This window comes from Podarcis muralis, chromosome 8, assembly GCF_964188315.1.
Source record: "Podarcis muralis chromosome 8, rPodMur119.hap1.1, whole genome shotgun sequence".
Classification (NCBI taxonomy): domain Eukaryota; kingdom Metazoa; phylum Chordata; class Lepidosauria; order Squamata; family Lacertidae; genus Podarcis; species Podarcis muralis.
This window is the reverse complement of record NC_135662.1, coordinates 90,243,640-90,266,560: the sequence shown is the minus strand read 5'-3', so window position 1 is coordinate 90,266,560 and position 22,921 is coordinate 90,243,640. Positions and strand designations below refer to the sequence as shown.

The window sequence follows — 22,921 nt, the reverse complement described above, 5'->3', positions numbered from 1 at the left end:
AGACTGTGCCAAGGGATAAGGGTGGAATGAAATTATCTCCTTAACCCCATCTTAATAAGATATTATAAAAGGTAAAGGTACCCCTGCCCGTACGGGCCAGTCTTGCCAGACTCTAGGGTTGTGCGCCCATCTCACTTAAGAGGCCGGGGGCCAGTGCTGTCCGCAGACACTTCCGGGTCACGTGGCCAGCGTGACAAAGCTGCCTCTGGCGAGCCAGTGCAGCACACGGGAACGCCGTTTACCTTCCCGCTAGTAAGCAGTCCCTATTTATCTACTTGCACTCGGAGCTGCTTTCGAACTGCTAGGTTGGCAGGCGCTGGGACCGAGCAACGGGAGCGCACCCCGCCGCGGGGATTCGAACTGCTGACCATGCGATTGGCAAGCCCTAGGCGCTGAGGCTTTTACCCACAGCGCCACCCAATAAGATATTATAGGATTACTCAAACACAACCAATATATCATTTTTATTGCTTATTTGATTGATTTTGTTCTCTGCTGTGTATTAACTGGAAGATCCCTCACTTTACCTCTGGGCTAAAATCCTGCCTGTGTACTCCTAATTCCAAATAAGACACATGTGTATGGGAAGACTCAGCACCAGCAGAAAGGAATTCTGAAACTGGAGCAGTGGAGAACATCAACTAAGAATGGCTCTTCGTGTATCCTTGCTATGCATTTTTTAAAAAACATTTTTTATTAAAGATTTTCTTGGTTTACAAAAGTACATGCCTTGTCTCTTTTTTCACGTTGTACAGTCTTTCTTACAAATCAGTTACATTTGTTGTGAGAGATTAGTGTTGAGTACAGGATAAGGTTGGGGAAGAAGGGGTGGGGTGGTGAGGCTTTGGATCGTGTCCGTGTGGGGTTTTGTGTCAGGGTCAACTGGGTGGGTTCTCTTTCTATTTGTTTATTACATTACCTTGGTAGTGAGAGGTATTGGGGGGGCAGGGTGTGGTTGGCAGTCTGTGGTTGGACGCAGAGGGGTTTGTTTGCATTTGTCAGAGGGGGGGGGGAGCGCTTGTTGGGTCAGGTAAACTAGACTGATTCGTATACTGTCGGTGGATTCTTGTTGTTGCCTTGCTGGGATGTGTATGTGATAAAGGGGAGCCATAATGAGGTGAAGGCGTCCTCTTCTATTTGTCCCCGTGTCATAAGGCCCTCTGCCTGGTTCCCTGTAACCTCACTTCTCACAGTGAGGGAACCACCAGAAGCTTCAGATTTTGCAAAGTTTACAAATGTGTTCTTTAGTTAGGGTGGTTGGTGTGTTTATGGGGTCTGGTGTCGTGACCATCAGGTCATCTGCGAAGAGCCCTTAGTTTGTAGGTTTTACCTTTCACTTCCACACCCTTGATATCTGGGCTTGATTGGAGTCAGATTGCTAGGAGTTCCAGGGCCAAGATGAATAGGAAGGAAGACAGTGGGCATCCTTGTTTTGTGCCTCTTTGGATTGCTATGGTATTGGAGTCCATATTGTTAATTGTGCATTTTGCGGAGGCTTGGGAGTAAATTTGTTTGAGAGTTTGTAGGAAGTTGGGGCCAAATTTCATATTAGTTAATACTGCTAATAGATATTTCCATTCTAAGCAATCAAAGGCTTTAAGGATGTCTGGGGACATGATCGTCAGTAGGAATTTGGTTGTTTTGCTGTGTTCTGTCAGATTCAGTAGTTTCCTAATGGGGTTTGTTATGTTGCGACCAGGGACAAAGCCGGCCTGATCCGGCGCGGTTGGTTTGTATAGGAAGATTTTTAGGCGGTTAGGATTTATGTGACTATCTTATAGTCTTAGTTTATCAATGAGATTGGGCAGTGTGATTCTGTTTTGAGGCTATCTTTGAGTGGTTTTGGGATAGAGACTATTTTGGAAGAGGTCCAGGTTTTGGGGATATCATTAAATAGGCAGGTCATGTAAGGTATCAGGGTTTCTTTGAATTTTTTTTGTAGAATTCTGCTGTATAGCCATCCAGGCCTGGGGCTTTGCATGGTTTCAGGTTTTTGAGTACCATCTCTATTTCCTCTGGGGTGAGAGGGCAGTTAAGGTTGACACGGCCAGCCTGGTTAGGAATCTTCTGATTTCCTGTTCAGGTGGGTTGTGGGAGGTGTATGGATTGACATGAAATCCAGCAAATTCTGAGGTTATTTCTTTGATGGAGGATGTTATGTTACTTTTTTAGTGACACAGTGTATTCTTGTGTTGAGTGATTCCCCCCCCCCCCGCATCTGTTTGCATAGCTGGGAGTTCTTCCCTCCTTATTTGTAAAAGCGTTATTTAGAATATAGGATGTTAATCATATTGTTTTATTGATTTCTAGAGAGTCACTTTCCCTTCTTTTTTGTTCTATGAGTTTAAGGAGTTTTTTTGGCTCCTGTTTGTTTGAAGTGTGATAAGAGGGTCATAATGTCTTGTTCTAATTGACCAATTGTTGAGGTTTGTTTTTTAATAGATGCCCTCTCCTTTATGCAGGCTCCTCTGGTGACCACTTTCATTGTGTCCCAGAGGAGGGGAGTTGTTATGTCGCCCACATCATTATCCTTAAATTGTTTTGGAGAGTTTTCAAGAGACTCTCTTTAGCTAGTTGGTTTGTGGTTAGGATGGGGCTGAAGGACCATGATAAAATAGTTTGTGCGTCCTCTCCTATTTTCAGGATAGCTTCTACAGGGGTGTGGTCTGTGATTTTAAAGTTACCAATGTTTGTTGTTTCTACCAGGAGAAATGACCCAGAGTTGCCTGTAGATCCGAGTTTGGGAATTTTCTTAACAAACTAGATTGAATTGGGGGATGGTCTCTGCCTACAGATCTGTGCGCAGAATCTGGCAACCATCCATCTTTGCCTAACGGGAGATGATCAATTTTTTTGCTTTACTGGGAAGTCAGCAAGCCTCACCAGCAGGGGGTCAATGGTTTCTCTACGTGCCTCATCGTAAAAGGGACATCTAAAAAATATATGTTCAGGGCTTCCTATATCCCCCAATGGACAGGCACAAATTCTCTGGTCATGTGGGACTTTTTTGAAGGATCTTTCCAAGACTGGCGAGGGCAGAGCCAAGCTTCTGGAAAGTGTAAAAGCCCTTCTTGCATTTTTTGATACAACAAAAAAGAGATATGCTGCCAGTGCAGCTATATCTCTCTCGATTTCTACAATCTTGTAGTCGGGGCACCTTCAGCATTCCTGTTGTCTCTTGGTGTCGATAATTCTTTGCCTAACCATATCTTTTGCTTGGCCCAAGCCCAGACTTAGAAGGGCTTGAGGGGCAAAACCCAATTTCTGAAGAGTGTTCAGGATTGCTGTCTGCCATCCTGACTGGAACTGGTTGCAAAGGAACAGTGGAGCTATACCACGGGGGAGCAGTTTCAGTGACAGCCAACCGAAATATGCTGATTTGCTAGCTTTGGGGGGTGGAATTCTGGATTATTGAGAGTGGTTACTAAGTTATTGAAATAAAAATTAAATAGTAGGGGGGCCAGAGGTTCTATCTAATTATCACCATTGAGAGAATGACTTCTCATAAAAATAAGAGTGAGGAGGATAACAGAGGCTTCGTACTCATGTTGCTCCTCCATGCCCAGGTACGGTTTCAGGGTAGCCAAAACCAAGCAGCTTTTTATGGGACCATAAAGACCACAGTAGAAAATGATTAAAGCATTAGCCTTGGTCAGACTGTGGCAAATATAGACAGTGGACAATTGTTGCTGTCTATATGAAGAATTAGGGATGCGGGTGGCGCTGTGGGTAAAAGCCTCAGCGCCTAGGGCTTGCCGATCGAAAGGTTGGCGGTTCGAATCCCCGCGGCGGGGTGCGCTCCCGCTGCTCGGTCCCAGCGCCTGCCAACCTAGCAGTTTGAAAGCACCCCTGGGTGCAAGTAGATAAATAGGGACCGCTTACTGGCGGGAAGGTAAACGGCTGGCCTCTTGAGTGAGATGGGCGCACAACCCCAGAGTCTGTCAAGACTGGCCCGTACGGGCAGGGGAACTTTTACCTTTTACTAGCGGGAAGGTAAACGGCGTTTCCGTGTGCTGCACTGGCTCGCCAGAGCAGCGATGTCACGCTGGCCACGTGACCCGGAAGTGTCTCTGGACAGCGCTGGCCCCCGGCCTCTTGAGTGAGATGGACGCACAACCCTAGAGTCTGTCAAGACTGGCCCGTACGGGCAGGGGTACCTTTACCTTTACCTTTATATGAAGAATTGGTGCTTGGTGGTGCCAAGACTGAGGCTGTAAAAGACCCCCCCCCCCCATAAATGCAGTGGACTCCCTCCCAGCATCAAGAGAATGAAAGCAAGAGCCGTAGGAAGCAGAAGCTTGATGGCATTAACTGCTAAGTGTAGGGGAAACTGGCCACATGGCACTCTTCCTGTCTAGACATCTACTGGAAAGAGGGTTCTGCAGTGATGACCCTTCTAACTGTCTAAAATGCTACAGGAAAGGAATGAATATATGAGCTGCATATACATTTAAAGCACACCCCCGCAAGAATCCTGGGAACCATTGTCTACCCTCTCGCAGCACCTCACAATTCCCAGCCCCCTTAACAAACTAGAGTTTCCAGGAATCTCTAGTGGAGGAACTGGACCTTAAACGTGCTTTAAAAGTATGGCATGTGCAGTCTTGGACTTAGATGTGCCATGGAATTATTCAGCAATTTATCTACCAGCACTGCTCTCTGTCCTGGTGAGATGCCAGTTCCCTCTCGGGTGTTGACTGCGCTTTTGGGAGGAGTGCTCGCTCCTTGGCAGTCCTTGCAGCTCCTCTGAATCACTCCAGACCACCTCACCCTTGGAGACGGAGGGGGATTCCGAAACTTCAAAATTCTTTTTCTTTCTAAAGGTCTACAAACTGACGCAGGCAGCTGTTTCTCCTACTGAGAGTGTCATGCTCCTATGGACAGCATCTTACAAAAAGCACCATTTACTCAGAGGGTGCCATGAGGCATCTTGGGAGGCAAATAAGCATCTCTGCCATTGCACAAGAGGGGACTGAGGGCAAATGTGACAAGCTCTACAGCTGCTGCTGCTGCTGCTGCAGAGGCTCTGGCAATGAGAAACACTGGGTGGGGGGGGGGGTTACATTTAGCATTAATATCACAGCCAACAGCTGCAGCATTAAGAGCCAACATGAAGCCAAGTGGATGTATTGTGCAAGACTTTCTCTTGAAAGTGTTACTTCAGGCAGCAATTATGTTTGTTGCAACTCCCCTGATGCTTGCTGTAATGTGTACACATGTAATACTCCCTAGATCTTGAGACTCTTAATCTCAGGGTCGTTAGGCAAATGATTCCTGCATTGCCAGGGGTTTTACCAGATGACCCTTGTGACCCCTTCCAACTTTACAATCCTATGATTCTATGTGCGAATGAATATATGCATCCCCAAACATGCAGGGAGAGCACTCAGAAATGCACATTTCCCCTTCATACTTTTATGAGAACATTGACGCGGCAACACTCACCGTAACCACGACAAACACAATGTGTAATGTAATGTTGTGTAATGTATGAAGTATTTCTCTGGATTCCCTTTTACAAGATTGCATCTGACAATGAAAGACACATAGCTATTCTGTGCACCAGAACTTGGTCTGTACTGTGGTGCGTATGCACTTCACTCACTAATAAGAGGAGCTCTGATGGATCAGGCCAGAATCCTGTTCTCACACCCAGATGCCTGTGCAAAGCCCACAAGCCGGACACGGAAGCATGCAGCCTCAGATCCCGGAGGGGGTGTAAAATGAGTAATAGCCATTGATAGCCTTATCCTCTCTGGACTCCCTTTTCAAAACTACTGAAAAGGGAACACAGGATGCTAACCACCAATTTTCCATGGTTAAGATGCAAATGACTCTACATCCCATTTCTTAAAATGCCGCTGTGACATTCTTTAACATTTCGTACATTTAACGCACATGACCCCCCACCCGCACCCGGGGAATCCTTGTTTCTGTGTCTTCTGTGGGGAGTCACTACCAGCTGTTACTAGGAGCTGCATTCCAGGACCCCTCCCTCACTGTCACCCCAAATATATCTACTTCTCTACTTCCTGTTCCCACAAGAGTCTTGGCTGCTGCTGGGAAGTCATTGCAAAATGGCCAAGGTCCTTCCTTAGTAACAGGCCAGGAAAGTGATTGATGAGATTCCAGCTCAGGGTCATCTCTGTTGTTTACTCTTCCATCAGCTCCCCATGGAAGTGGGAAAGCAGGGACCAGCCGGCAGCCTCTTCCATGCAGAACCGCTCGTGGTTAATGCAAGGGAGCTGAGCCAGCAAGATCCAAAGTGATTTTATGAGTTCCACTGCAATGTTCTTGTTGATGGATGCAGTTTGGCACTGTGCATTTCCACTGGGGAAATAAAAGTGGGTTATAAGCTGAATGAATGAGTGATATATTTATAGTATCTATATACTGCTTTTCAGACAGACCTTACAAAGTGGTTCATGCAAGGTTATTACAAGAATAAGCATCTTCTTTTTTAAAAAAAAGTTACAGGAAAATGGAAAAGACACCTTAAGAAAAATCTGTTACTGCTTCTTCTCCATTTCCCAGGGCAAGGTGGTCCTACAGATGCCCCTGTGATGGCAGATGGGGGGAGGCAGGGGCCACTCTGGAAGGTGGTGGCAATTTCCTAAGTTTCTTTCTTTTGCACTTCCATATATTTCCCATGGGACGCAGGTGGCACTGTGGGTTAAACCACAGAGCCTAGGACTTGCCAATCAGAAGGTTGGTGGTTCGAATCCCCGCGACGGGGTGAGCTCCTGTTGCTCGGTCCCTGCTCCTGCCAACCTAGCAGTTTGAAAGCACGTCAAAGTGCAAGTAGATCAACAGGTACCTCTCTGGCGGGAAGGTAAATGGTGTTTCCGTGCGCTGCTCTAGTTCGCCAGAAGCGGCTTAGTCATGCTGGCCACATGACCCGGAAGCTGTACGCCGGCTCCCTCGGCCAGTAAAGCGAGATGAGCGCTGCAACCCCAGAGTTGGCCACAACTGGACCTAATGGTCAGGGGTCCCTTTACCTTTACATTTCCCATAACTGACCTGAGTGAGCTGGTGTTATACAGCAGCAAAGAGACTGATCTCCCCACCCCAGTACCAAACCTGTTCTGTCATGAACTCAGAAGATGGCCTTTGGCAAGGCATGTTCTATCCCATCCCACCGGAAAATTGGGAATAGTAATATTGCCTAGTTCTTGTGCTATGGCTGCCTCATGGCCTGTGCCCTGTCTCAAATGCTGTTCCTGGTCATGTTTCGAGAGACAGAGATATATGAAGTACAACCAAATCCATTCTGTTAAGCAGCCTTTTTGAAAAGGAAAGTGCTATGATCGGTCCACTCACTGCTTCAGAAGTCAGAACACCGTTTTAAGAGATTAAAAGCAGCAGCAGCAGAACCTCCCTAGTGCAGTGTTTCCCAAACGTTTTTGGGCAACGGCACACCTGTTTACCGGAAAAAAATCTCGCGGCACACCACCATTAAAGCCCCGCCCCCGTGACGTCATTCGGGGAGCCGGCGGCCCGGGCCTGAGCTGGAAGGAGAGGCGGTGCTTTTCGGCACAAGGCAATCGGCCTGGAATTGTTTCCCGCGCGCTGCGAAAGGGAACAGCTGCGGTCGCGCGAACCCTCCGGCGCTGGGAGGGGAAAGGGCGGAGTCGCAGAGCACCAGCTGGCCGAGCGGTTGCGCGCAGCGTTGCGCTTTTGGAGAGCGTGCGGCTGCTGCTAGGGGATCCGGGGACGTGAGCAGGCCTGGCCCGACCCGGGTTGAAGGAGGACAAGCCGGCAGCGCGCCAAGTGAGTTCGGTTGCGCACGACGGCCCCCGCTCCCCCCACCCCCGCCGGATCCTCGCCGCCGCCGCCTCTCGCCCGCCTCCCTCCCACGGCACACCACCCGATGTCTCACGGCACAGTAGTGTGCCGCGGAACACCGGTTGGGAAACACTGCTAGTGGACAGGTGAGGTAACCTCTGTTGAGAGCATGCACACATAAATATACAAGCAAGACCTGATGTTGTATACTGGCTCATCCAAACTTGCCTTTGTGCTGCCTTTCCCTGTCCAAGCACTTTTTTCTTTTGCCTGGCCTTTCCCCACAAAACCCCATTCTTTGCTGCTGAATCAAAACAAACAGCAATCCATGTAAAAACTGAATTGCCCTTTGTTCTTATTCAGTGTTAAAGAGGTTTTCCAGGGGACAGGGGCAGACCTGATCTTTCAAATTCCAGTGGTGCTCTGAGCCAGGCCAAAATTGGGTATCCCTGCCTTTCGCCTTCTGTTCTGTGCATGCCCCATAGGTGCAACGCCCCGCAACACCTCCCTCAGCTCAGCACACAGTATGGGGGGGAACCCAGTCAGGCTCCCCTAAATCCACCTCGGCTTGGAAATCAGCGAGGCAAAACAACACAAACAAAAAACTCCGAGATACAGACTGGGAAAGTGCGGGCCTGTGCTTAAGAAGCGTGGATGGCTCCCAAGTTTGCACATGTGGCGCAAGGGATAGGGAGCGCAAGAGAGTCCGCGCTGCCACCCGCAGCCAGACTCACTTTTCTCGCGCGCTTCCCCACTGGAACGCGAACACGTGTTGAGCGGCCGCCCCTCGCGGAACTCCCCGCTGCAGCTCCGGGCTGCACGTGTGGCCATTTCCCTGCGGCCAGGGATGAGGCGTCTCTTCGGGACGTTCCCTTGGCGGCGCGGGTGCGCCCGGGGTCTCCGTGAGGCGCTGAGGGCGGGTCGGGCGCGGCGGGGAAGCGGGAGCCGGGGGCGGCCCTTCCTCCGCAGCCGGGAGCCCCGCCTTCCGCCCCCTCCCGTGACTCCTCGGCCCCGGGAGGTTTCCTCCCGACGGGCGGCGTTTCCCTTCCCTTCCCGGAGCCGCCGTCCCCACCCAGCCCTGGCCGCCCGGAGGCCGTTATAAGCGCGGCGCGCCGAGGGCGGGAAGCTTCGCCCGCCAGGATGCGGCTCCTCGCCCGGCTCCTGCTGGCGGCGGCGGCGGCGCTGGCCGGCCGAGGCAGCGCGGCGTTGGCGGCGGCGGTCCCTTCGGGCGCGCAGTGCCTGGGCGCCGTGTGCTACGGCTTGTTCTGGGGGGCGCGCAGCTTCGCGCAGGCCAGCGAGGGGTGCGCGGCGGGCGGCGGGCACCTGATGACGGTGCGCTCGACGGTGGCGGCCGAGGCGGCGGCGGTGCTGCTGGGCGGCCGCGCGGGCGGCGCGTGGCTGGGCCTGCGGCTGCCCGACGGCTCGTCGTGCGTGGAGCCGGCCAAGCAGCTGCGCGGCTTCCTCTGGGTGACGGGCGACGAGCGCACGGACTACGAGGCCTGGGCGGAGGCGGCGGCGCCGGCGTGCGGCCCCCGGTGCGCGCTGCTGACCGAGCGGCTGAGCTGGGAGGAGCGCGCCTGCGACGCCCCCGCCGCCGCCGCCGGCTTCCTCTGCGAGTACAGCTACCCGGGCGGCACGTGCGGCCCGCTGGCGCTCCCCTCGCCCGCGCCCGCCGTCTCCTACCTGACGCCCTTCGGCGCCCGCGAGAGCGAGCTGCTGGCCGCCCCGCCGGGCACGGCGGCCGAGGTGGCCGGCCTGGAGGCCCGCCTGGAGTGCGGCGCGCCCGGGGGCGGCCCGGCGCGGTGGGGCTCGGCGGCGCCCGGCGCCTGGGACTGCCGGCTGGAGAACGGCGGCTGCCAGCAGCACTGCGTGGCCTCGGCCGGCGCGCCCCTCTGCATGTGCAGCGTGGGCTACGCGCTGGGCGCCGACGGGCGGAGCTGCCTGGACGTGGACGACTGCCGGGCCGAGCCGAGCCCTTGCGAGCAGGAGTGCGTGAACACCCAGGGCGGCTTCGAGTGCCGCTGCTATGAAGCCTATGAGCCGGTCGAGGGCAGGTGCCTGCTGAGAAATCGCAAGTGCGAGGAGTTAATGTGCGAGCACGAATGCGCAGATGTCGAGGGAGAGTATGGGTGCATCTGCTCTGAAGGATATGTGCCCCATCCCCAAATGCCGAATAGGTGTGTGATGTTCTGCAATGAGACCAGCTGCCCAGCTGAGTGCGACCCCCACACCGGGGACACCTGCTACTGTGCAGATGGCTTTATCTTGCAAGACGACCCAGATGGGACAAAGGTCTGCGTGGATATTGATGAGTGTGATTCTGGAAGTTGCCAGAAACTGGAGTGCATTAACGTGCCAGGCAGCTATATGTGTCTCTGTCCAGGTGGGCAGTTGTGCAAGGAACCACCAGATGAAACAGAGTACTCTGGTGATGGTGAACCTTATTCCACACCCTCAGTTCCCTCCTTTATCCCACCCAAGGAGGAAGATGCTGGCAGAAGCCACGGGGTATTGATTGCTATCATTGTTAGTACCACATTGATGGTTATAGCGTTAGTAGCGATTTTGTGCTACTTGGTGAAAAAACACTGCACTTTACCCACCGTGATGGATTACAAATGCCAACAACCCGAGACTGGGGTGCCATTGCAGCAAGTAGTCACCCCAAACAGCGCCTCTTCCTGACGGAAAATGTGGACCTTCACATGTGGAGGGAAAGAAGTGGGAATGGGGGAGAGCTAAATTATTTGAATACTGGATGGGAAATGCCTGTGAATTCCCCTCGGAACCGCTGTGCAAACACCGCTTCTTGAGAGTGGTCCTCCAAATGCCATGCATTGAGGTCAATGTCAGTGTGCGACACTTTCCTGTACATGAATCCCAAGGCAAGAGAGAAGGGGCAGCCGGAGGGCGCCTGGACTGCATTCAGCGCTAGGACTTCTGCTCCATCTGCTTTTACTCCAGATGCAGCATTCATGATTTCTTTTTCTCTCTCAACCAGACATGAAACTAACGGTGCCTTTCTTATAAAAATGACTTTTTGTTAGTTTTGAAAACTTGGTTACCTAAAATAATAAATAATAAAAAGGGGCTGTATTTTATTAGCATTGTTTTACAATGTATTGATACTGGTGTATTTTCAGTCTGCTTCATGCATCTGATAAAAGCTGTTTGCTACAAAGCTTATGCCACATCAACCACTTAGGATACAGAACTACTGTGCAACTCTCAATTTATTTTAATGGCCACTGTGTCAGTAGAACTTCTAATTAGGATCAACGTGTAGTTTTTATGTGGCAGGAGCAGTTTTGCATATTTGCAGTTAAGAAGGCGTGTTTTATGTAGCAGCAACATTAGGAAGCTCCCTCCCACTGAGTCAGACCGTTGGTCTATCTCAGTGGTTCCCAATTAGGGGTCAGAACGCACCCAGTGGATTCAGAACGCACCCAGTGGATGACCCTTTGGTCATTTTTGCATGGTAATATCACAGATTTTATGGTCTGTTTTTTTAGTAAACCTAAAAACCTTTGCTTATTAGGGGCTCCCCCACATTTTGTTAAAAAAATGCTTTGCAGAGGTAACTACCATAGAGTTATCACAATTTTCAAAAGTAGGGGGTCCATGCCTTGGCTTTTGAAAAATAGGGGGTCCTCCATAATTGCCTAACTGGGAACCACTGGTCTATCTTATTCATTATTGTTTGCACAGAGATTCAGCGGGCCGTGGAGCTCTGCCATACTTCCCCCCCCCCCTCATCCCAGTGAAATATCTGTTTTACAATCTCATTTTCAGGCTGTGGGGTTTTTTTGTTTTTGTTTTGCAAAACAACAAATTATTTAACATTGTCAAATTCAGAAACATAATCTGTAGTTATTCAAACATTTATTTTGCTGAACTGAATTCTTTTGTCTTCATCCTATTTTCTTTTCCATTGCAAAATTTTCACTGATGTCTTTGAAAGTGGGTTCATGCCCTTTCCTCTTGCTTCTCAGTATCATGGTGGGGAAATCTGTATTATGGTGTTTAATGTCCTCATTTCGGACTTTTTTTTTAATTAAAAAGGTGGTAAAATAGACTTCAGATCCAATTTTAAAACCAGTTCCATATCAAATCAAGCCTAGAGCATTAAGTTAAGTGCTTCACATTGGAAGAGCTGAACACAAATCTGAACTTCAACAGGACCCTGAAGAAGTCTGCTTTAAAGATTTATCTCATCTGTGCCTTTTGTGAGTTATGACTCCAGCCTTGCACTGTGTTCTTGGTAAAGAGTGAGCAATCCTACAAAAACTCTAGCTGAGTTTAGGCTTTTCATTTGCTTGGCACAGTTCTGACTAAACTACCTTGATATTTCCGATTGTGTTAAAACGTGACTTTTTTAAAAAGTGAAAGTGAGTGGGAGAAGTATTTTTCATCAGCTGTTTTGTAAACTTCATAGTTGCAAGTATTTATTTATTTATGGGATATATATCATTGCAGAATAATGGTTCCATCCCATGGATGAATAATAAAATTTATATGTAAAGTACAATAGCCTTCAGACGCTGGACACAGGCTTGTGTGCCAGTCCACCATATTTCACTTGACTGAGACTGCAGTCCCGTCCCATCTGGGAGTAAGCCTCACCCAATTCAGTGGTAGTACTTCCACCTGAGTAGCCTGGGTTAGGATTGCAGCCTGATGCATGGAATAGCCAGCCTCCCCGCAACTGGTCTGTACAATTATGAAAAACATTCACAAATATAAGTTAAATAAAACCACGTTAGCTTGAAGCCTGTCCTTGATTAATAATGCTGTGATTGTGACAATGCTGATTATACAATAATGGTTCTATAATATGATAAAATTTCTAAGGCCACAACTGTATGCTCGCCTGGAAGGAAGTCCTGTTGAACTTAATGGGGTTACTTTTGAGTAGACACATGGGACTGCACTCTTAGCATTAAGAAGAAACAGGGTGATAATCCAGCAACATTTCATTCATGGCTGATGCTGAACTGGTTTTTACTGCTAGATGAATCAACAAAAGCTTTAGTTTGTTGATCAGTGGAGACAAATTTAAACTGGTGGGGTTTGAGTTTACATTTTATTTTAAGGTTACTTTAAAATAAGTGAGAAAGAGAAATAAGAGAAAAAAATACTGTACTATGGTAGATATGAACTTTTCCGCTAATAAACATGACTTTAAAGCTTTTTTCATTTATATTATGTAATCTAAGCATGATAGGTGCCAGCTCCCTTGGTCCCTGGGTGCCCAAGCACCCGCAAAATTACCCATGAATTTCAGCACCCACTGCCCTGGGCACCCACAGGTGCAGGGCCACGCTGGCACTCCTGATAAGCATAATGTAGAATGAAACTAAGCACATCATCACATGAAAAAGGGGGAAATCTCAGAATTCAAGTGATACAAATCAGAATTCATGATTGTGAGAGTATTTGATTATATAATTAGCAATGGATCCCTGAGCTTTAATCATTGATTGATTCTGTGCATTAGAAATTTAATATGCTGTTAATTTCTAACAGCTAATTAATTCCAGAACTTTTTCTAAGCTATTGCATTTGTAAACATATATGGCAGAGAGGTTCCTGTGTGCTTATAGGTACCGTAATTCTGCTTATATGAAGGAACGTTATCCAGGTATTAGCTGCTTTAGAAAACTCAATTGCTCCATTTAACACTGTTTTCCAAAAATTTCCTCTGGTAGTGTTAGCCTTTTTTAAAAAAAATCAAATTGTAAGTTATCTTCAGTATCTCAAAAAGGCACCATATTGTGGGGATTTGGTAATATTGCAATTCATCCCTAAATTTATTCAGTTAAAGCCAATTATTAATCAACTAAAAATCTTCATTTGGTTGTTAGCCTCAATTTCATTATATACACAGATCACACCAGAAAGCCCTGTTTGTTTTTAATACCAGGATACCCAGATTTGTGACTTGCTGTGGTGTTTTTTGCGGATGCAAATCATTTTCAGTAACACGGATCAATGTTGTAATTACCGTATTTACTTGAATCTAATGCTCACCTTTTTTGGCCAAATTATGTTTCAAAAATTAAGGTTCGCATTAGATTCAATGGCACAATTACATTTGCCAGCATATACTTTTTTCGTTTCAAGGTTCTGAAAACTGAGGTGTGCATTAGATTCAATGGCACCTCAGACTTGAGTAAATATGGTGCTTACCTTCCTCATCTCCTTTCCCTTCCCTGGGATCTGGTTTACCTAAAAACAATATAAAATACAACCAATTTTAATAAAAATTCCAAAAAGCAAAAGATAGAAAGAAAACTAACGCAAAACACTGATCAAATCTCTCTCTTTTAAAAAGAGCCCTCAGAAAAGGATAACATCAAAGCAGCCAATTTGCCTATATCAAAGCAAGTGAATATAAGCATATATGAGCTCATGGTTACAACTAGTACCAATTAATTGTGGGGTTATCTTGACTACCAAGATGGCATATGCAGAGCTCCCTAGGTGACTCTTAACATCCAGCAGCAAGAACTGACTAAACCTGCATTACTGATACAGAAAAGTGACTTTACACAAGAATATGTTAGTGACTTGACAGATGCTTTTCAAAAAGTTGAACATTGTGTGGCAAAAATGAGAGTGGAAAGGATGTAGTACTTTTCCATCCAGGAAGAAGTGACTCTGCAATTGGAAGAAATTGCCTAGCAAGAATGCAAAATGTATGTCTTAGCTAAAGAAGATTAGCTAATCTATCCTTGCAGATATGGAAAGGCTACTTCTGCCCTTTTGTAGAGAACCTTTACACTGATTTATTGACAGAAAAGAAAGTGACTTGGCTGCAAAGGCTGGCAACCACCTCAGGAGGAAGAGGTGTTGCAGCAGACACCCATGCCTTCTGAAGAGGGTCATGTCTTGGAGGAGGAATTGCCTGGAAATTCTAATGAATGAAATTACAGTAGCTGTTATTCTCTATATCCCTTTGCTGAGCTAGAGGTGCTGTGCTTTGCTCCTCCTTCCAGGAAGGAATCCAGTTTCCTCAGGGAGCATTCAAATGTTGGCAAGCTTCTCTTAGATATATATTCTCACCCCAAAACCTCGCAGGGGGTCAATGCAGCTGCTCTTGCCAGGCAGCCTTGTGGAACCAAGGTGGCGATCATATTTCTTCATTCCCCCACACTTCCTTGGCTGCACTCCTTTGCTGTGTGAACATTCCTAGATATTCTCACTGTCTGCATGGGTCATTTTTATTGCAAAAATAGAAATCTTCACACACTGTCTGAAAATGTGCAGGGCAACACAAAAACTACTGAATGATGATTTGACAATGCTGTTGTCTGGATGCTTCATAAAAAGCATGAGAAGACTTCTGCGGAGGCAGTTCAAGTTAGTGGGCTGGAATATTGTTGGATGCCGGTCATGGCTGTACTATCAAAGGGCTTAAGGGTACCTCCCTGAAAAGATGGAAAACCTATTTTCTGAAACAGACATGGCTAACATGCCCCCCTTCAGATGTTATACTACAACTCCTCTCAACACGAGGGCATTGTGTTGGCTGCTCCTGCTCTAAAGGTTCCTATGCAAGTCTTTGGGTGAAATGTCATATGATAGTCAGGCAGGAGTTATGCAGTTGGTATTCTCTGTTTTTCTCCACCAAATGGGCAGCTGAGCATTTTGTAATGGCATTGTTTTAACAGCTGGCAGAGAAAATATTTTTTTGTAGGAAGACTGGATTTTTTATCTTCATGTAAGCTTTGGGGTTTAGATTAGTTTTAAAACATTTGATTACAGAGAGTTAACTATTGTCTCTCCATGAATGCATGTTGGTTGTCCTGTGTGCATTGAGTTCCACCTGCCAGGCGCTTTTCTTGCACCAGCCCCACGGAAATGAGTGGCAGCTGCTTCCCTGTGCTCTCGCATATCACCCCTACCTCACTTTTCACTATATTCACAAAATGGCATACAAAAAGGAGAGAAAAGAATAAACATACGGGATAGAACATTTGAAACATCAGAAAATAGAAAAAAACAACAGCTTTCATAGTGCAAATTGTTGTTGCTAATTTATTTATACCCTGCTTTCCCCCCTGATGGGACTCAAAGTAGCTTACAGATTAAAAACAAGATGCAAAGGCATCTTGAAAGTGTTTTAAACAAAAGGCTGCATTGGAAGGCTGCAGTTTTGACCAGATGAGCCACTGGGGAAGGGTGGTCTTAACATCATTTCCCATTTAAAATCACTTCACCAAACTGCTCCTTGTCCCTTTCCTCCCCCTGAACTTCTCTATCCCCCCCCCTTACTCACCATCCAGGGCATGGGAGTAGCCAAGAGGGGCAGGAGGGCAGCTGCCCCCTAGATCAATACAAATCTGAGAATCTGCCCCCCCCAAACCCCTGGCTACGCTCATGGTGCAGAGTGTTGCTGGTGGTGGCGCTGGGTCCAACTGAAATCCTACAGCTCCGCTGGGTGGCTGAGCCATCCTCTCCCCCTTCCACTTGACCATTTTCCCCCACAGGCATTTGGTGGGGGTGGGGATTTCCTTGTGCATTTCAACTGACCACAAAAAAGCATTTTTAGTAAAAATAAAATAAAATAAAAGTTACGCTACTCTTAGATAAAACCACACACTAGATGTTCATCTTGACCTAACACAACACCCTGTTTCCCAAAACACGCAGCGCAAACGGTTTCCTGCTTGGCAGGGGGTTGGACTCGATGGCCCTTGGGGTCTCTTCCAACTCTAGGTTTCTATGAGTCAAACAGAAAAATCTTTCCTGAAAGCCACCCCAGCAAAGTCTATGGAAGAAAACCATAGACCACTTGCTGAAGTATCTCATCAAACTTTTAACTTGTTCAGAGTAAGCCGTTTCTTACCCTTTCTACCTCAAATCTGGCAGGGGTTCTCCCCATACTTACCATTCCCACATGACCAAGTTTCAAATTGGTCTGTTGAACCGCTTTCTAATTGTGAGCCATACAACCTACTCCCCTCCACCCGATGGCTCATGCTGAACTCACCCTTAACGTGGGGCCATTACTGCATTTAAAAAATCCAACTAGGGCTGAGTATTTGGGTGATAAATACTTGCTCAACTCACTAGTGAAATGTAGGTGAAATATTTTATTGTGAAATAATAATGGTCAAGTACTTACAATGTTAACTTAGTAGAACTGTTAAAGATGAAAAGAGAGCCAAAGACATGCAGTGCTGACCAAAACCTGGAGTTAGTTATTTGAAGCTTGAATCCTAGAGTAGGAAGGGACCAGAGGATCACCTAGTCCAGCCCCCTTGAACTTGTAACCCTGAGATTAAGAGTCTCGTGATCTATCTCTATCTTGAAAATCTAGATTAATAAAATTATGGGTTGTTTTTGTTTTTTTAAAAAATGCTCTATCTCATGAGCTGTCCCTTAAGAAGCAACATTCTAAATATTTGCTGTCAGTTACTATTTGTAGCTAACAATGTTGTACAAATATTAAAGAAAAGGCTCTGTTCTTAGCTGTGATCCCAGATCCTTCAAGATAGCCAGGGGTAAGGTAAAGGTAAAGGTACCCCTGCCCATACGGGCCAGTCGTGTCCGACTCTAGGGTTGTGCGCCCATCTCACTCAAGAGGCCGGGGGCCAGCGCTGTCCGGAGACACTTCCGGGTCACGTGGCCAGCGTGACATCGCTGCTCTGGCGAGCCAGAGCCGCACACGGAAACGCCGTTTACCTTCCCTAAGCGGGTAAGCGGTCCCTATTTATCTACTTGCACCCGGGGGTGCTTTCGAACTGCTAGGTTGGCAGGCGCTGGGACCGAGCAACGGGAGCGCACCCCGCCGCGGGGATTCGAACCGCCGACCTTTCGATCGGCAAGCCCTAGGCGCTGAGGCTTTTACCCACAGCGCCACCCGCGTCCCCAAGCCAGGGGTAGAATGGCACAAAAACAATACTTGGCAGATTCCTTCACTCAGTTAGTTTTTCAAGGTATGAAAAATGCCAAATTGTCAATATTTGTGACACAAAGGCACACTTTCTCATGCCTCTGGTCTATTGAAAATGTCAGCTTGTCAACATTTCCATCCACCTTAGGCAAAGATTCTGACCAATGTAGACAAAATAAGCAGATTTTCTGTTGCTAAGAAAAAAAAATTAGAAAAAAATTACTAAAACACATTTTTAGTTTGCTGTTCTACCCTACAGAAGGCAAAGTAACAGAAAATAGACCAGGACTTTAAGATGCTAGAGAAGTAAAACTTAGAAAAGGAGAAGTTTAATAGAAATGATTTTCAAACTGATATTCTATCAGTAAGATAAAGTCTTCTTCAAACAAAGTGATTTTTCTTCTTGATGGCATTTCCTGTACTTTTTGTTGGCACCCGTCTGTCTCAAGAGACAATGAAGTGTGCCTCAGGGGGGAAATCAAACTGCTGTGTTAACAGCACTAAAGTGGCCTCCCTGGAACACAAGCCTGGGTAGCCTGTATGGATGTCTTGGGCTGCCCAGACCTACAAGTATATCAGGTATTAAAAATGAAAATGCCATGGGGTACTTTTTGGGCACATTGCCTAATCTTGGATCCTCTTTCTCCTAATTTAGACTTATTTTGCCACATTTCCTATAGGGTTATAAAAACTAATCACTGGTGTGGATGGAAAAAAGCAGGATACAGAGTTTCAGTTGCTGCAATGGTGCTTTGTAGTGTTAAAGTGGGTAGATCAGCCAAATATGATTTTTGTTGTTGTTGCAGTGGCCCAATTTTAGTGGCAAAGTAGACAACTGTAGACCACTATTCCAAGTGTGCCTGCCTGCCATTGTTGGAGGAGGGGGACAGAGTCAGCTAGGTAATGTCTCCTTCTTTGTAAAGGACAGGACGGAGAGCCTTTTGACCTCCACCGGCTGCCTGGCCCATCGGCACACCTAGAAAGGGACATCAGGAAAAAGTGACAGACATTAAGAAGACCAATGAGAAAATAGTGTTCCAGTGAATTGTTGATCATCAGCACATGGGATTGTTGTGCTGCTCAGCATATAATGAGACACAGGAGTGGGGAACGTCAACATTTTAATTTGCCACAGACAACAGCAACAAACTCTTGGGCTGGCACCCAGGCTAGCTTAAACAATGACAGATGCAACTGGGAATGCCTTTGACAGATGGTGACCTACATTTTTAATTGAGTTCTGATGCTGGCTGACAGCAAAGGCGCGAGCAAGACTCTGCAGATGCTGGATAGCTCAGTTGCTTAGCGCATGGTGCTGATAATGCCAAGGTTGCTGGTTTGATCTCGTAAGGGACAGCTGCCTTCTCCTGCACTGCAGGGGGTTGGACTAGATGACCCTCAGGGGCCCTTCCAACTCTATGATTCTTTGTCCCCCCAGCCCTGCAGGATTCTGGATACACACATACATGCGCCAGCCTCTCTATATATGTTGCTATCTCTTTCTTTTTATTTTGGAGAAAGGCCACATTCTTAGGCAGTCCGAGTACAGGTGTGGGAGATTTTAGTTTAGTGCTGTTAATCACTTGGCAAAATGGTCAAAGCATATATCCATTTAAAGTCAGCTTGCTTGTTGCCAGACGCTGCAGAGGAAAGCAAAAAAATCTCATCAGGAGGGCGGGGGCAAATCCTTGTTGCTATCACAGCACTTTCTTCTGGATTTTCCACTTCACACTATTCCATTGTAGAAATATCACCTTTTAAAGCACTGAATGTGCTGTATTTGTCCTGGGAAATTGCTACTTTTTCTGCAGGTAGCACAGCCACACCCAGTGCTATAGCAATTTGCTATCTTTTCATGGAGAATGCGGAACAGTTTCACATAGACAAAATGTATCAGCTGCCTATGCTTGCTGAGCACATGAGAAACCTCAGAACTTCAATTGCCTTTTCAAAAGATGAGGAAGCCATTAAGGGCAGGGCATTCTGCTGCCTGAGGCGAAGGCCACCCCAAGCCCACGTACAGAAGCAGAAAGGAGTGGCAGAAGTTGACGATGGCAGCGAGACAACATCCTTCGTCTTGCCCCCACTCCCTGTCTCCCAACATCAGCCACCTGAGCCACTTCTCTAATTGTAAGGCTCAGCCCTGACAGGGTGCAATTCACTGAGAAGTTCTCTTTAGCAATTTCAAGTTTGGTCTTTCATTTTTTCAACAAGACATCTGTTTTTCATAATTGAAGTTAGCAATTTTTTTTTGGGGGGGGGAGGGTTGCAAGTAGTTAGCCTTACTAGGGCACACAATAGCCTGAACCAGCGCTGCATGTCCCTCTCAGGACTGACCACCCCTCCCCATTTCTTGGTCCCCTTCCTTAGTAAAGGTAAAGGTACCCCTGCCCGTACGGGCCAGTCTTGACAGACTCTAGGGTTGTGCGCCCATCTCACTTAAGAGGCCGGGGGCCAGCGCTGTCCGGAGACACTTCCGGGTCATGTGGCCAGCGTGACAAAGCTGCATCTGGCGAGCCAGCGCAGCACACGGAAACGCCGTTTACCTTCCCGATGGTAAGCGGTCCCTATTTATCTACTTGCACCTGGGGGTGCTTTCGAACTGCTAGGTTGGCAGGCGCTGGGACCGAGCAACGGGAGCGCACCCCGCCGCGGGGATTCGAACTGCCGACCTTTCGATCAGCAAGCCCTAGGCACTGAGGCTTTTACCCACAGCGCCACCCGCGTCCCTCTCTCCTTCCTTACCGTAACCTATTATCCCCCAACAAAGCTTTCTGGGCTGGGTTCTCCTCCCCTGCCTTGTGTAAGTTTCTCCTGATATGACAGCGGAATCAGGCAGAAATATTTAGTAGGAAGATAAAGACTGTGAAGAATGGAAGGGAGGGAACCTTTCCTGTTACACTTTTTGTCTGTGTTTCATGCCTGAAAGACTGTGGAAGGGCGAGTGTTTCCGGAGTTTATCTTGAGTGGCATTTAATCTGAGCCAGATACAAAAGGAACAATCAATGCTGAATCTTTTTCAGTTGGAAGAAATGACAAATCCTGCATTTTCATCACGTCTCTTCCAGCAGTATTGCTCAAAGAACTGCAAAATATCACCTCTGGGGCAACATCTGGAGAAAAGGTCAATCTTGAGAGGCCTGAGCCAACTTGAGAGCAAGAGGCACTAACCTGCTCTTGGAATTGGAGCCAAATCCATTGTTATCCTATCTTGAGGTTTCTGGTTCACTTTCCTGAGCAAAAATAGTAAACTCAGGGCATAATAACAATAGCATAATGACTTCCTCATGAATACCCAGTGCACTTGGCAGAGTAATTTAAGCAAAGAGACAACAGGCCTCCACCCTTTCACTGTTGACAACGGAGGAGAGCACAAAGGGAGAGGAGGGGAGAGGGAGGCACTTGGGAAGAAGAATATGTGCAAATGCAGTGACAGGTTCCTAGGGCTCATCCATCCTCTTGAGCTGTATTTTGATCATATAGCACAGGGGTTGGCAAACTAAGTCCCACAGGCCAGATCAGGTCCAATTGCCTTCAAGATCTGGCTCTTGGACAGTCCATGGATCAGCGTGGGGGTTCTGTTCATTCGGGCTGCGCCATTCCCTCCCCCGCCCCTCACAGACACTGCAGCGGCGCCTCCTCCCTCCCTCCTCCAGGCTTCTACCCGTCCTGCCTAGAGGAGGAAGGGGGCTGGACTGAGCTGGCTGAGCACTTTCACACCATTCATCTTCCCTCCGCCACTGCTGCCCTGGTGCTCCTGTGGGCCAGAGAGCGGAGCAGACGAGCTTGCTCCGCCTACCCACAAGAAGCAGCAGCAGCGGTGGCAGTGATGGCGGCGGCGGCAGCCCCTGGGGAGGTAAGCGCAGTGGCTGTGGGTGGGGGGTGGGGAGGAGGACTGCTTGCTCCCCTCACCTCTTCTTCCAGCCCCTGCCCCGGTGCCGCTTCTCTGGCCCGCCACAAGGTCTGAGGGACAGTGGACTGGCCCGCGGCTAAAAATTTTTGCTGACCCCTGATATAGCACACTGACTAATTCCCCTGGGTCCAAGAGTTTTTCTGGTTGTTCCATGGCTGAGCCTTGTGAAAATCTGATCTTATCCACTGAATGGAAGCTCAGTTAAGCAAATCTCTCTTTGGATTATCTATGCAACTGGTAAGATCCAATTCAGTGGGAATGATTGGATTTTCACAAGAGGCAGCCATGGAAGAAAACCACGGCAGTTCTCCTTCTGAAATGTGGCAGAAGGGGCCAATGTGCCTGCAAAGTCTGGGCTGTCTCTGTCCAGGGAAGGGAGCAACCAGCACAACAGCCCAAGCTGGTTGGTGGCATTCCATGCCACAGTGGAAACTTACAACTGCAGCGGGTGGGAGGGAGGGAAATGGATGAATGCGACCCTTACATTGTGAATCTGTTCCTTCTGGAGAAGAACAGCCCAGTTTAGCATTAACCCAGGGAGAAGATCCATCCACTAAGAGAATCTCCATCTTGTCTGGAATCATTACATTATTTTATAATGTATATTTTGGAAACTTTCTTTTCTTTATATTTGGAAGTTCTTGAAAAGAAGCTGACATAAAAGAACTGATTTACTGAAATCTATAATACTCACATTTTATGTACTCCACTTAAGAGAAATATAAATCCTGTTAAATAAAAAAGAAAGGAGTGGAAGTCACTGAACTCTGGAAATGCCCCGGGGGTGATGAAACCAAGCAATCACAGTTGAATAGGCATGAGACTGGTTGAAATTTGCAGGGTGGAAACGCTGTATCTTTCCACAAAGTTTCAGGCTTTCTTCGTCTATCCTCTTGGTTTCTTTTCTCCTAAACATGTATCTACTTTCTGCTCAAAGATTTGCCTTTAGTGTGACACTCCAATCAAGCACCTAATTTCTGAAGTAACACTTGCCCTTTCTCTGCAGTGTAATCCTGTGTTTGCTCAGAGTTCAGTGGGTCTTACTGAGCAGAAGTTTGTAGCCCTTGTTATACTTGACCAACGAAAGCAGGCTGTGGTGTGTGTGTACCCATCCCCCCTTCCACTGATCCCTGGGGTGACTTTGAGCTGTAATTGAACTCAATGGGACTTACTTCATAGAAGATATGCATAGAATTTCAGCCTTCGTTGCTTTCCTTGTTGCACTCATACCAGTTTGTGAAAGGACCTAATTAGTCTGTGAAAATCTTAGAATCATTAAGATTTCTTCCCATGGAAGCAGCAAGCTATTGCTTACCTTTGTC

At 47.5% G+C, this 22,921-nt stretch overlaps 1 protein-coding gene across 1 annotated transcript; it reads left to right on the top strand.

The window, feature by feature from the left end:
* The first annotated feature begins 8,338 nt into the window (after positions 1–8,338).
* Positions 8,339–12,554, top strand: THBD (thrombomodulin). The gene has a single exon (XM_028738384.2). The coding sequence runs from the start codon at positions 8,926–8,928 to the stop codon at positions 10,468–10,470; it is 1,545 nt and encodes a 514-aa protein (XP_028594217.2). The 5' UTR covers positions 8,339–8,925; the 3' UTR covers positions 10,471–12,554.
* Positions 12,555–22,921: the final 10,367 nt, after the last annotated feature.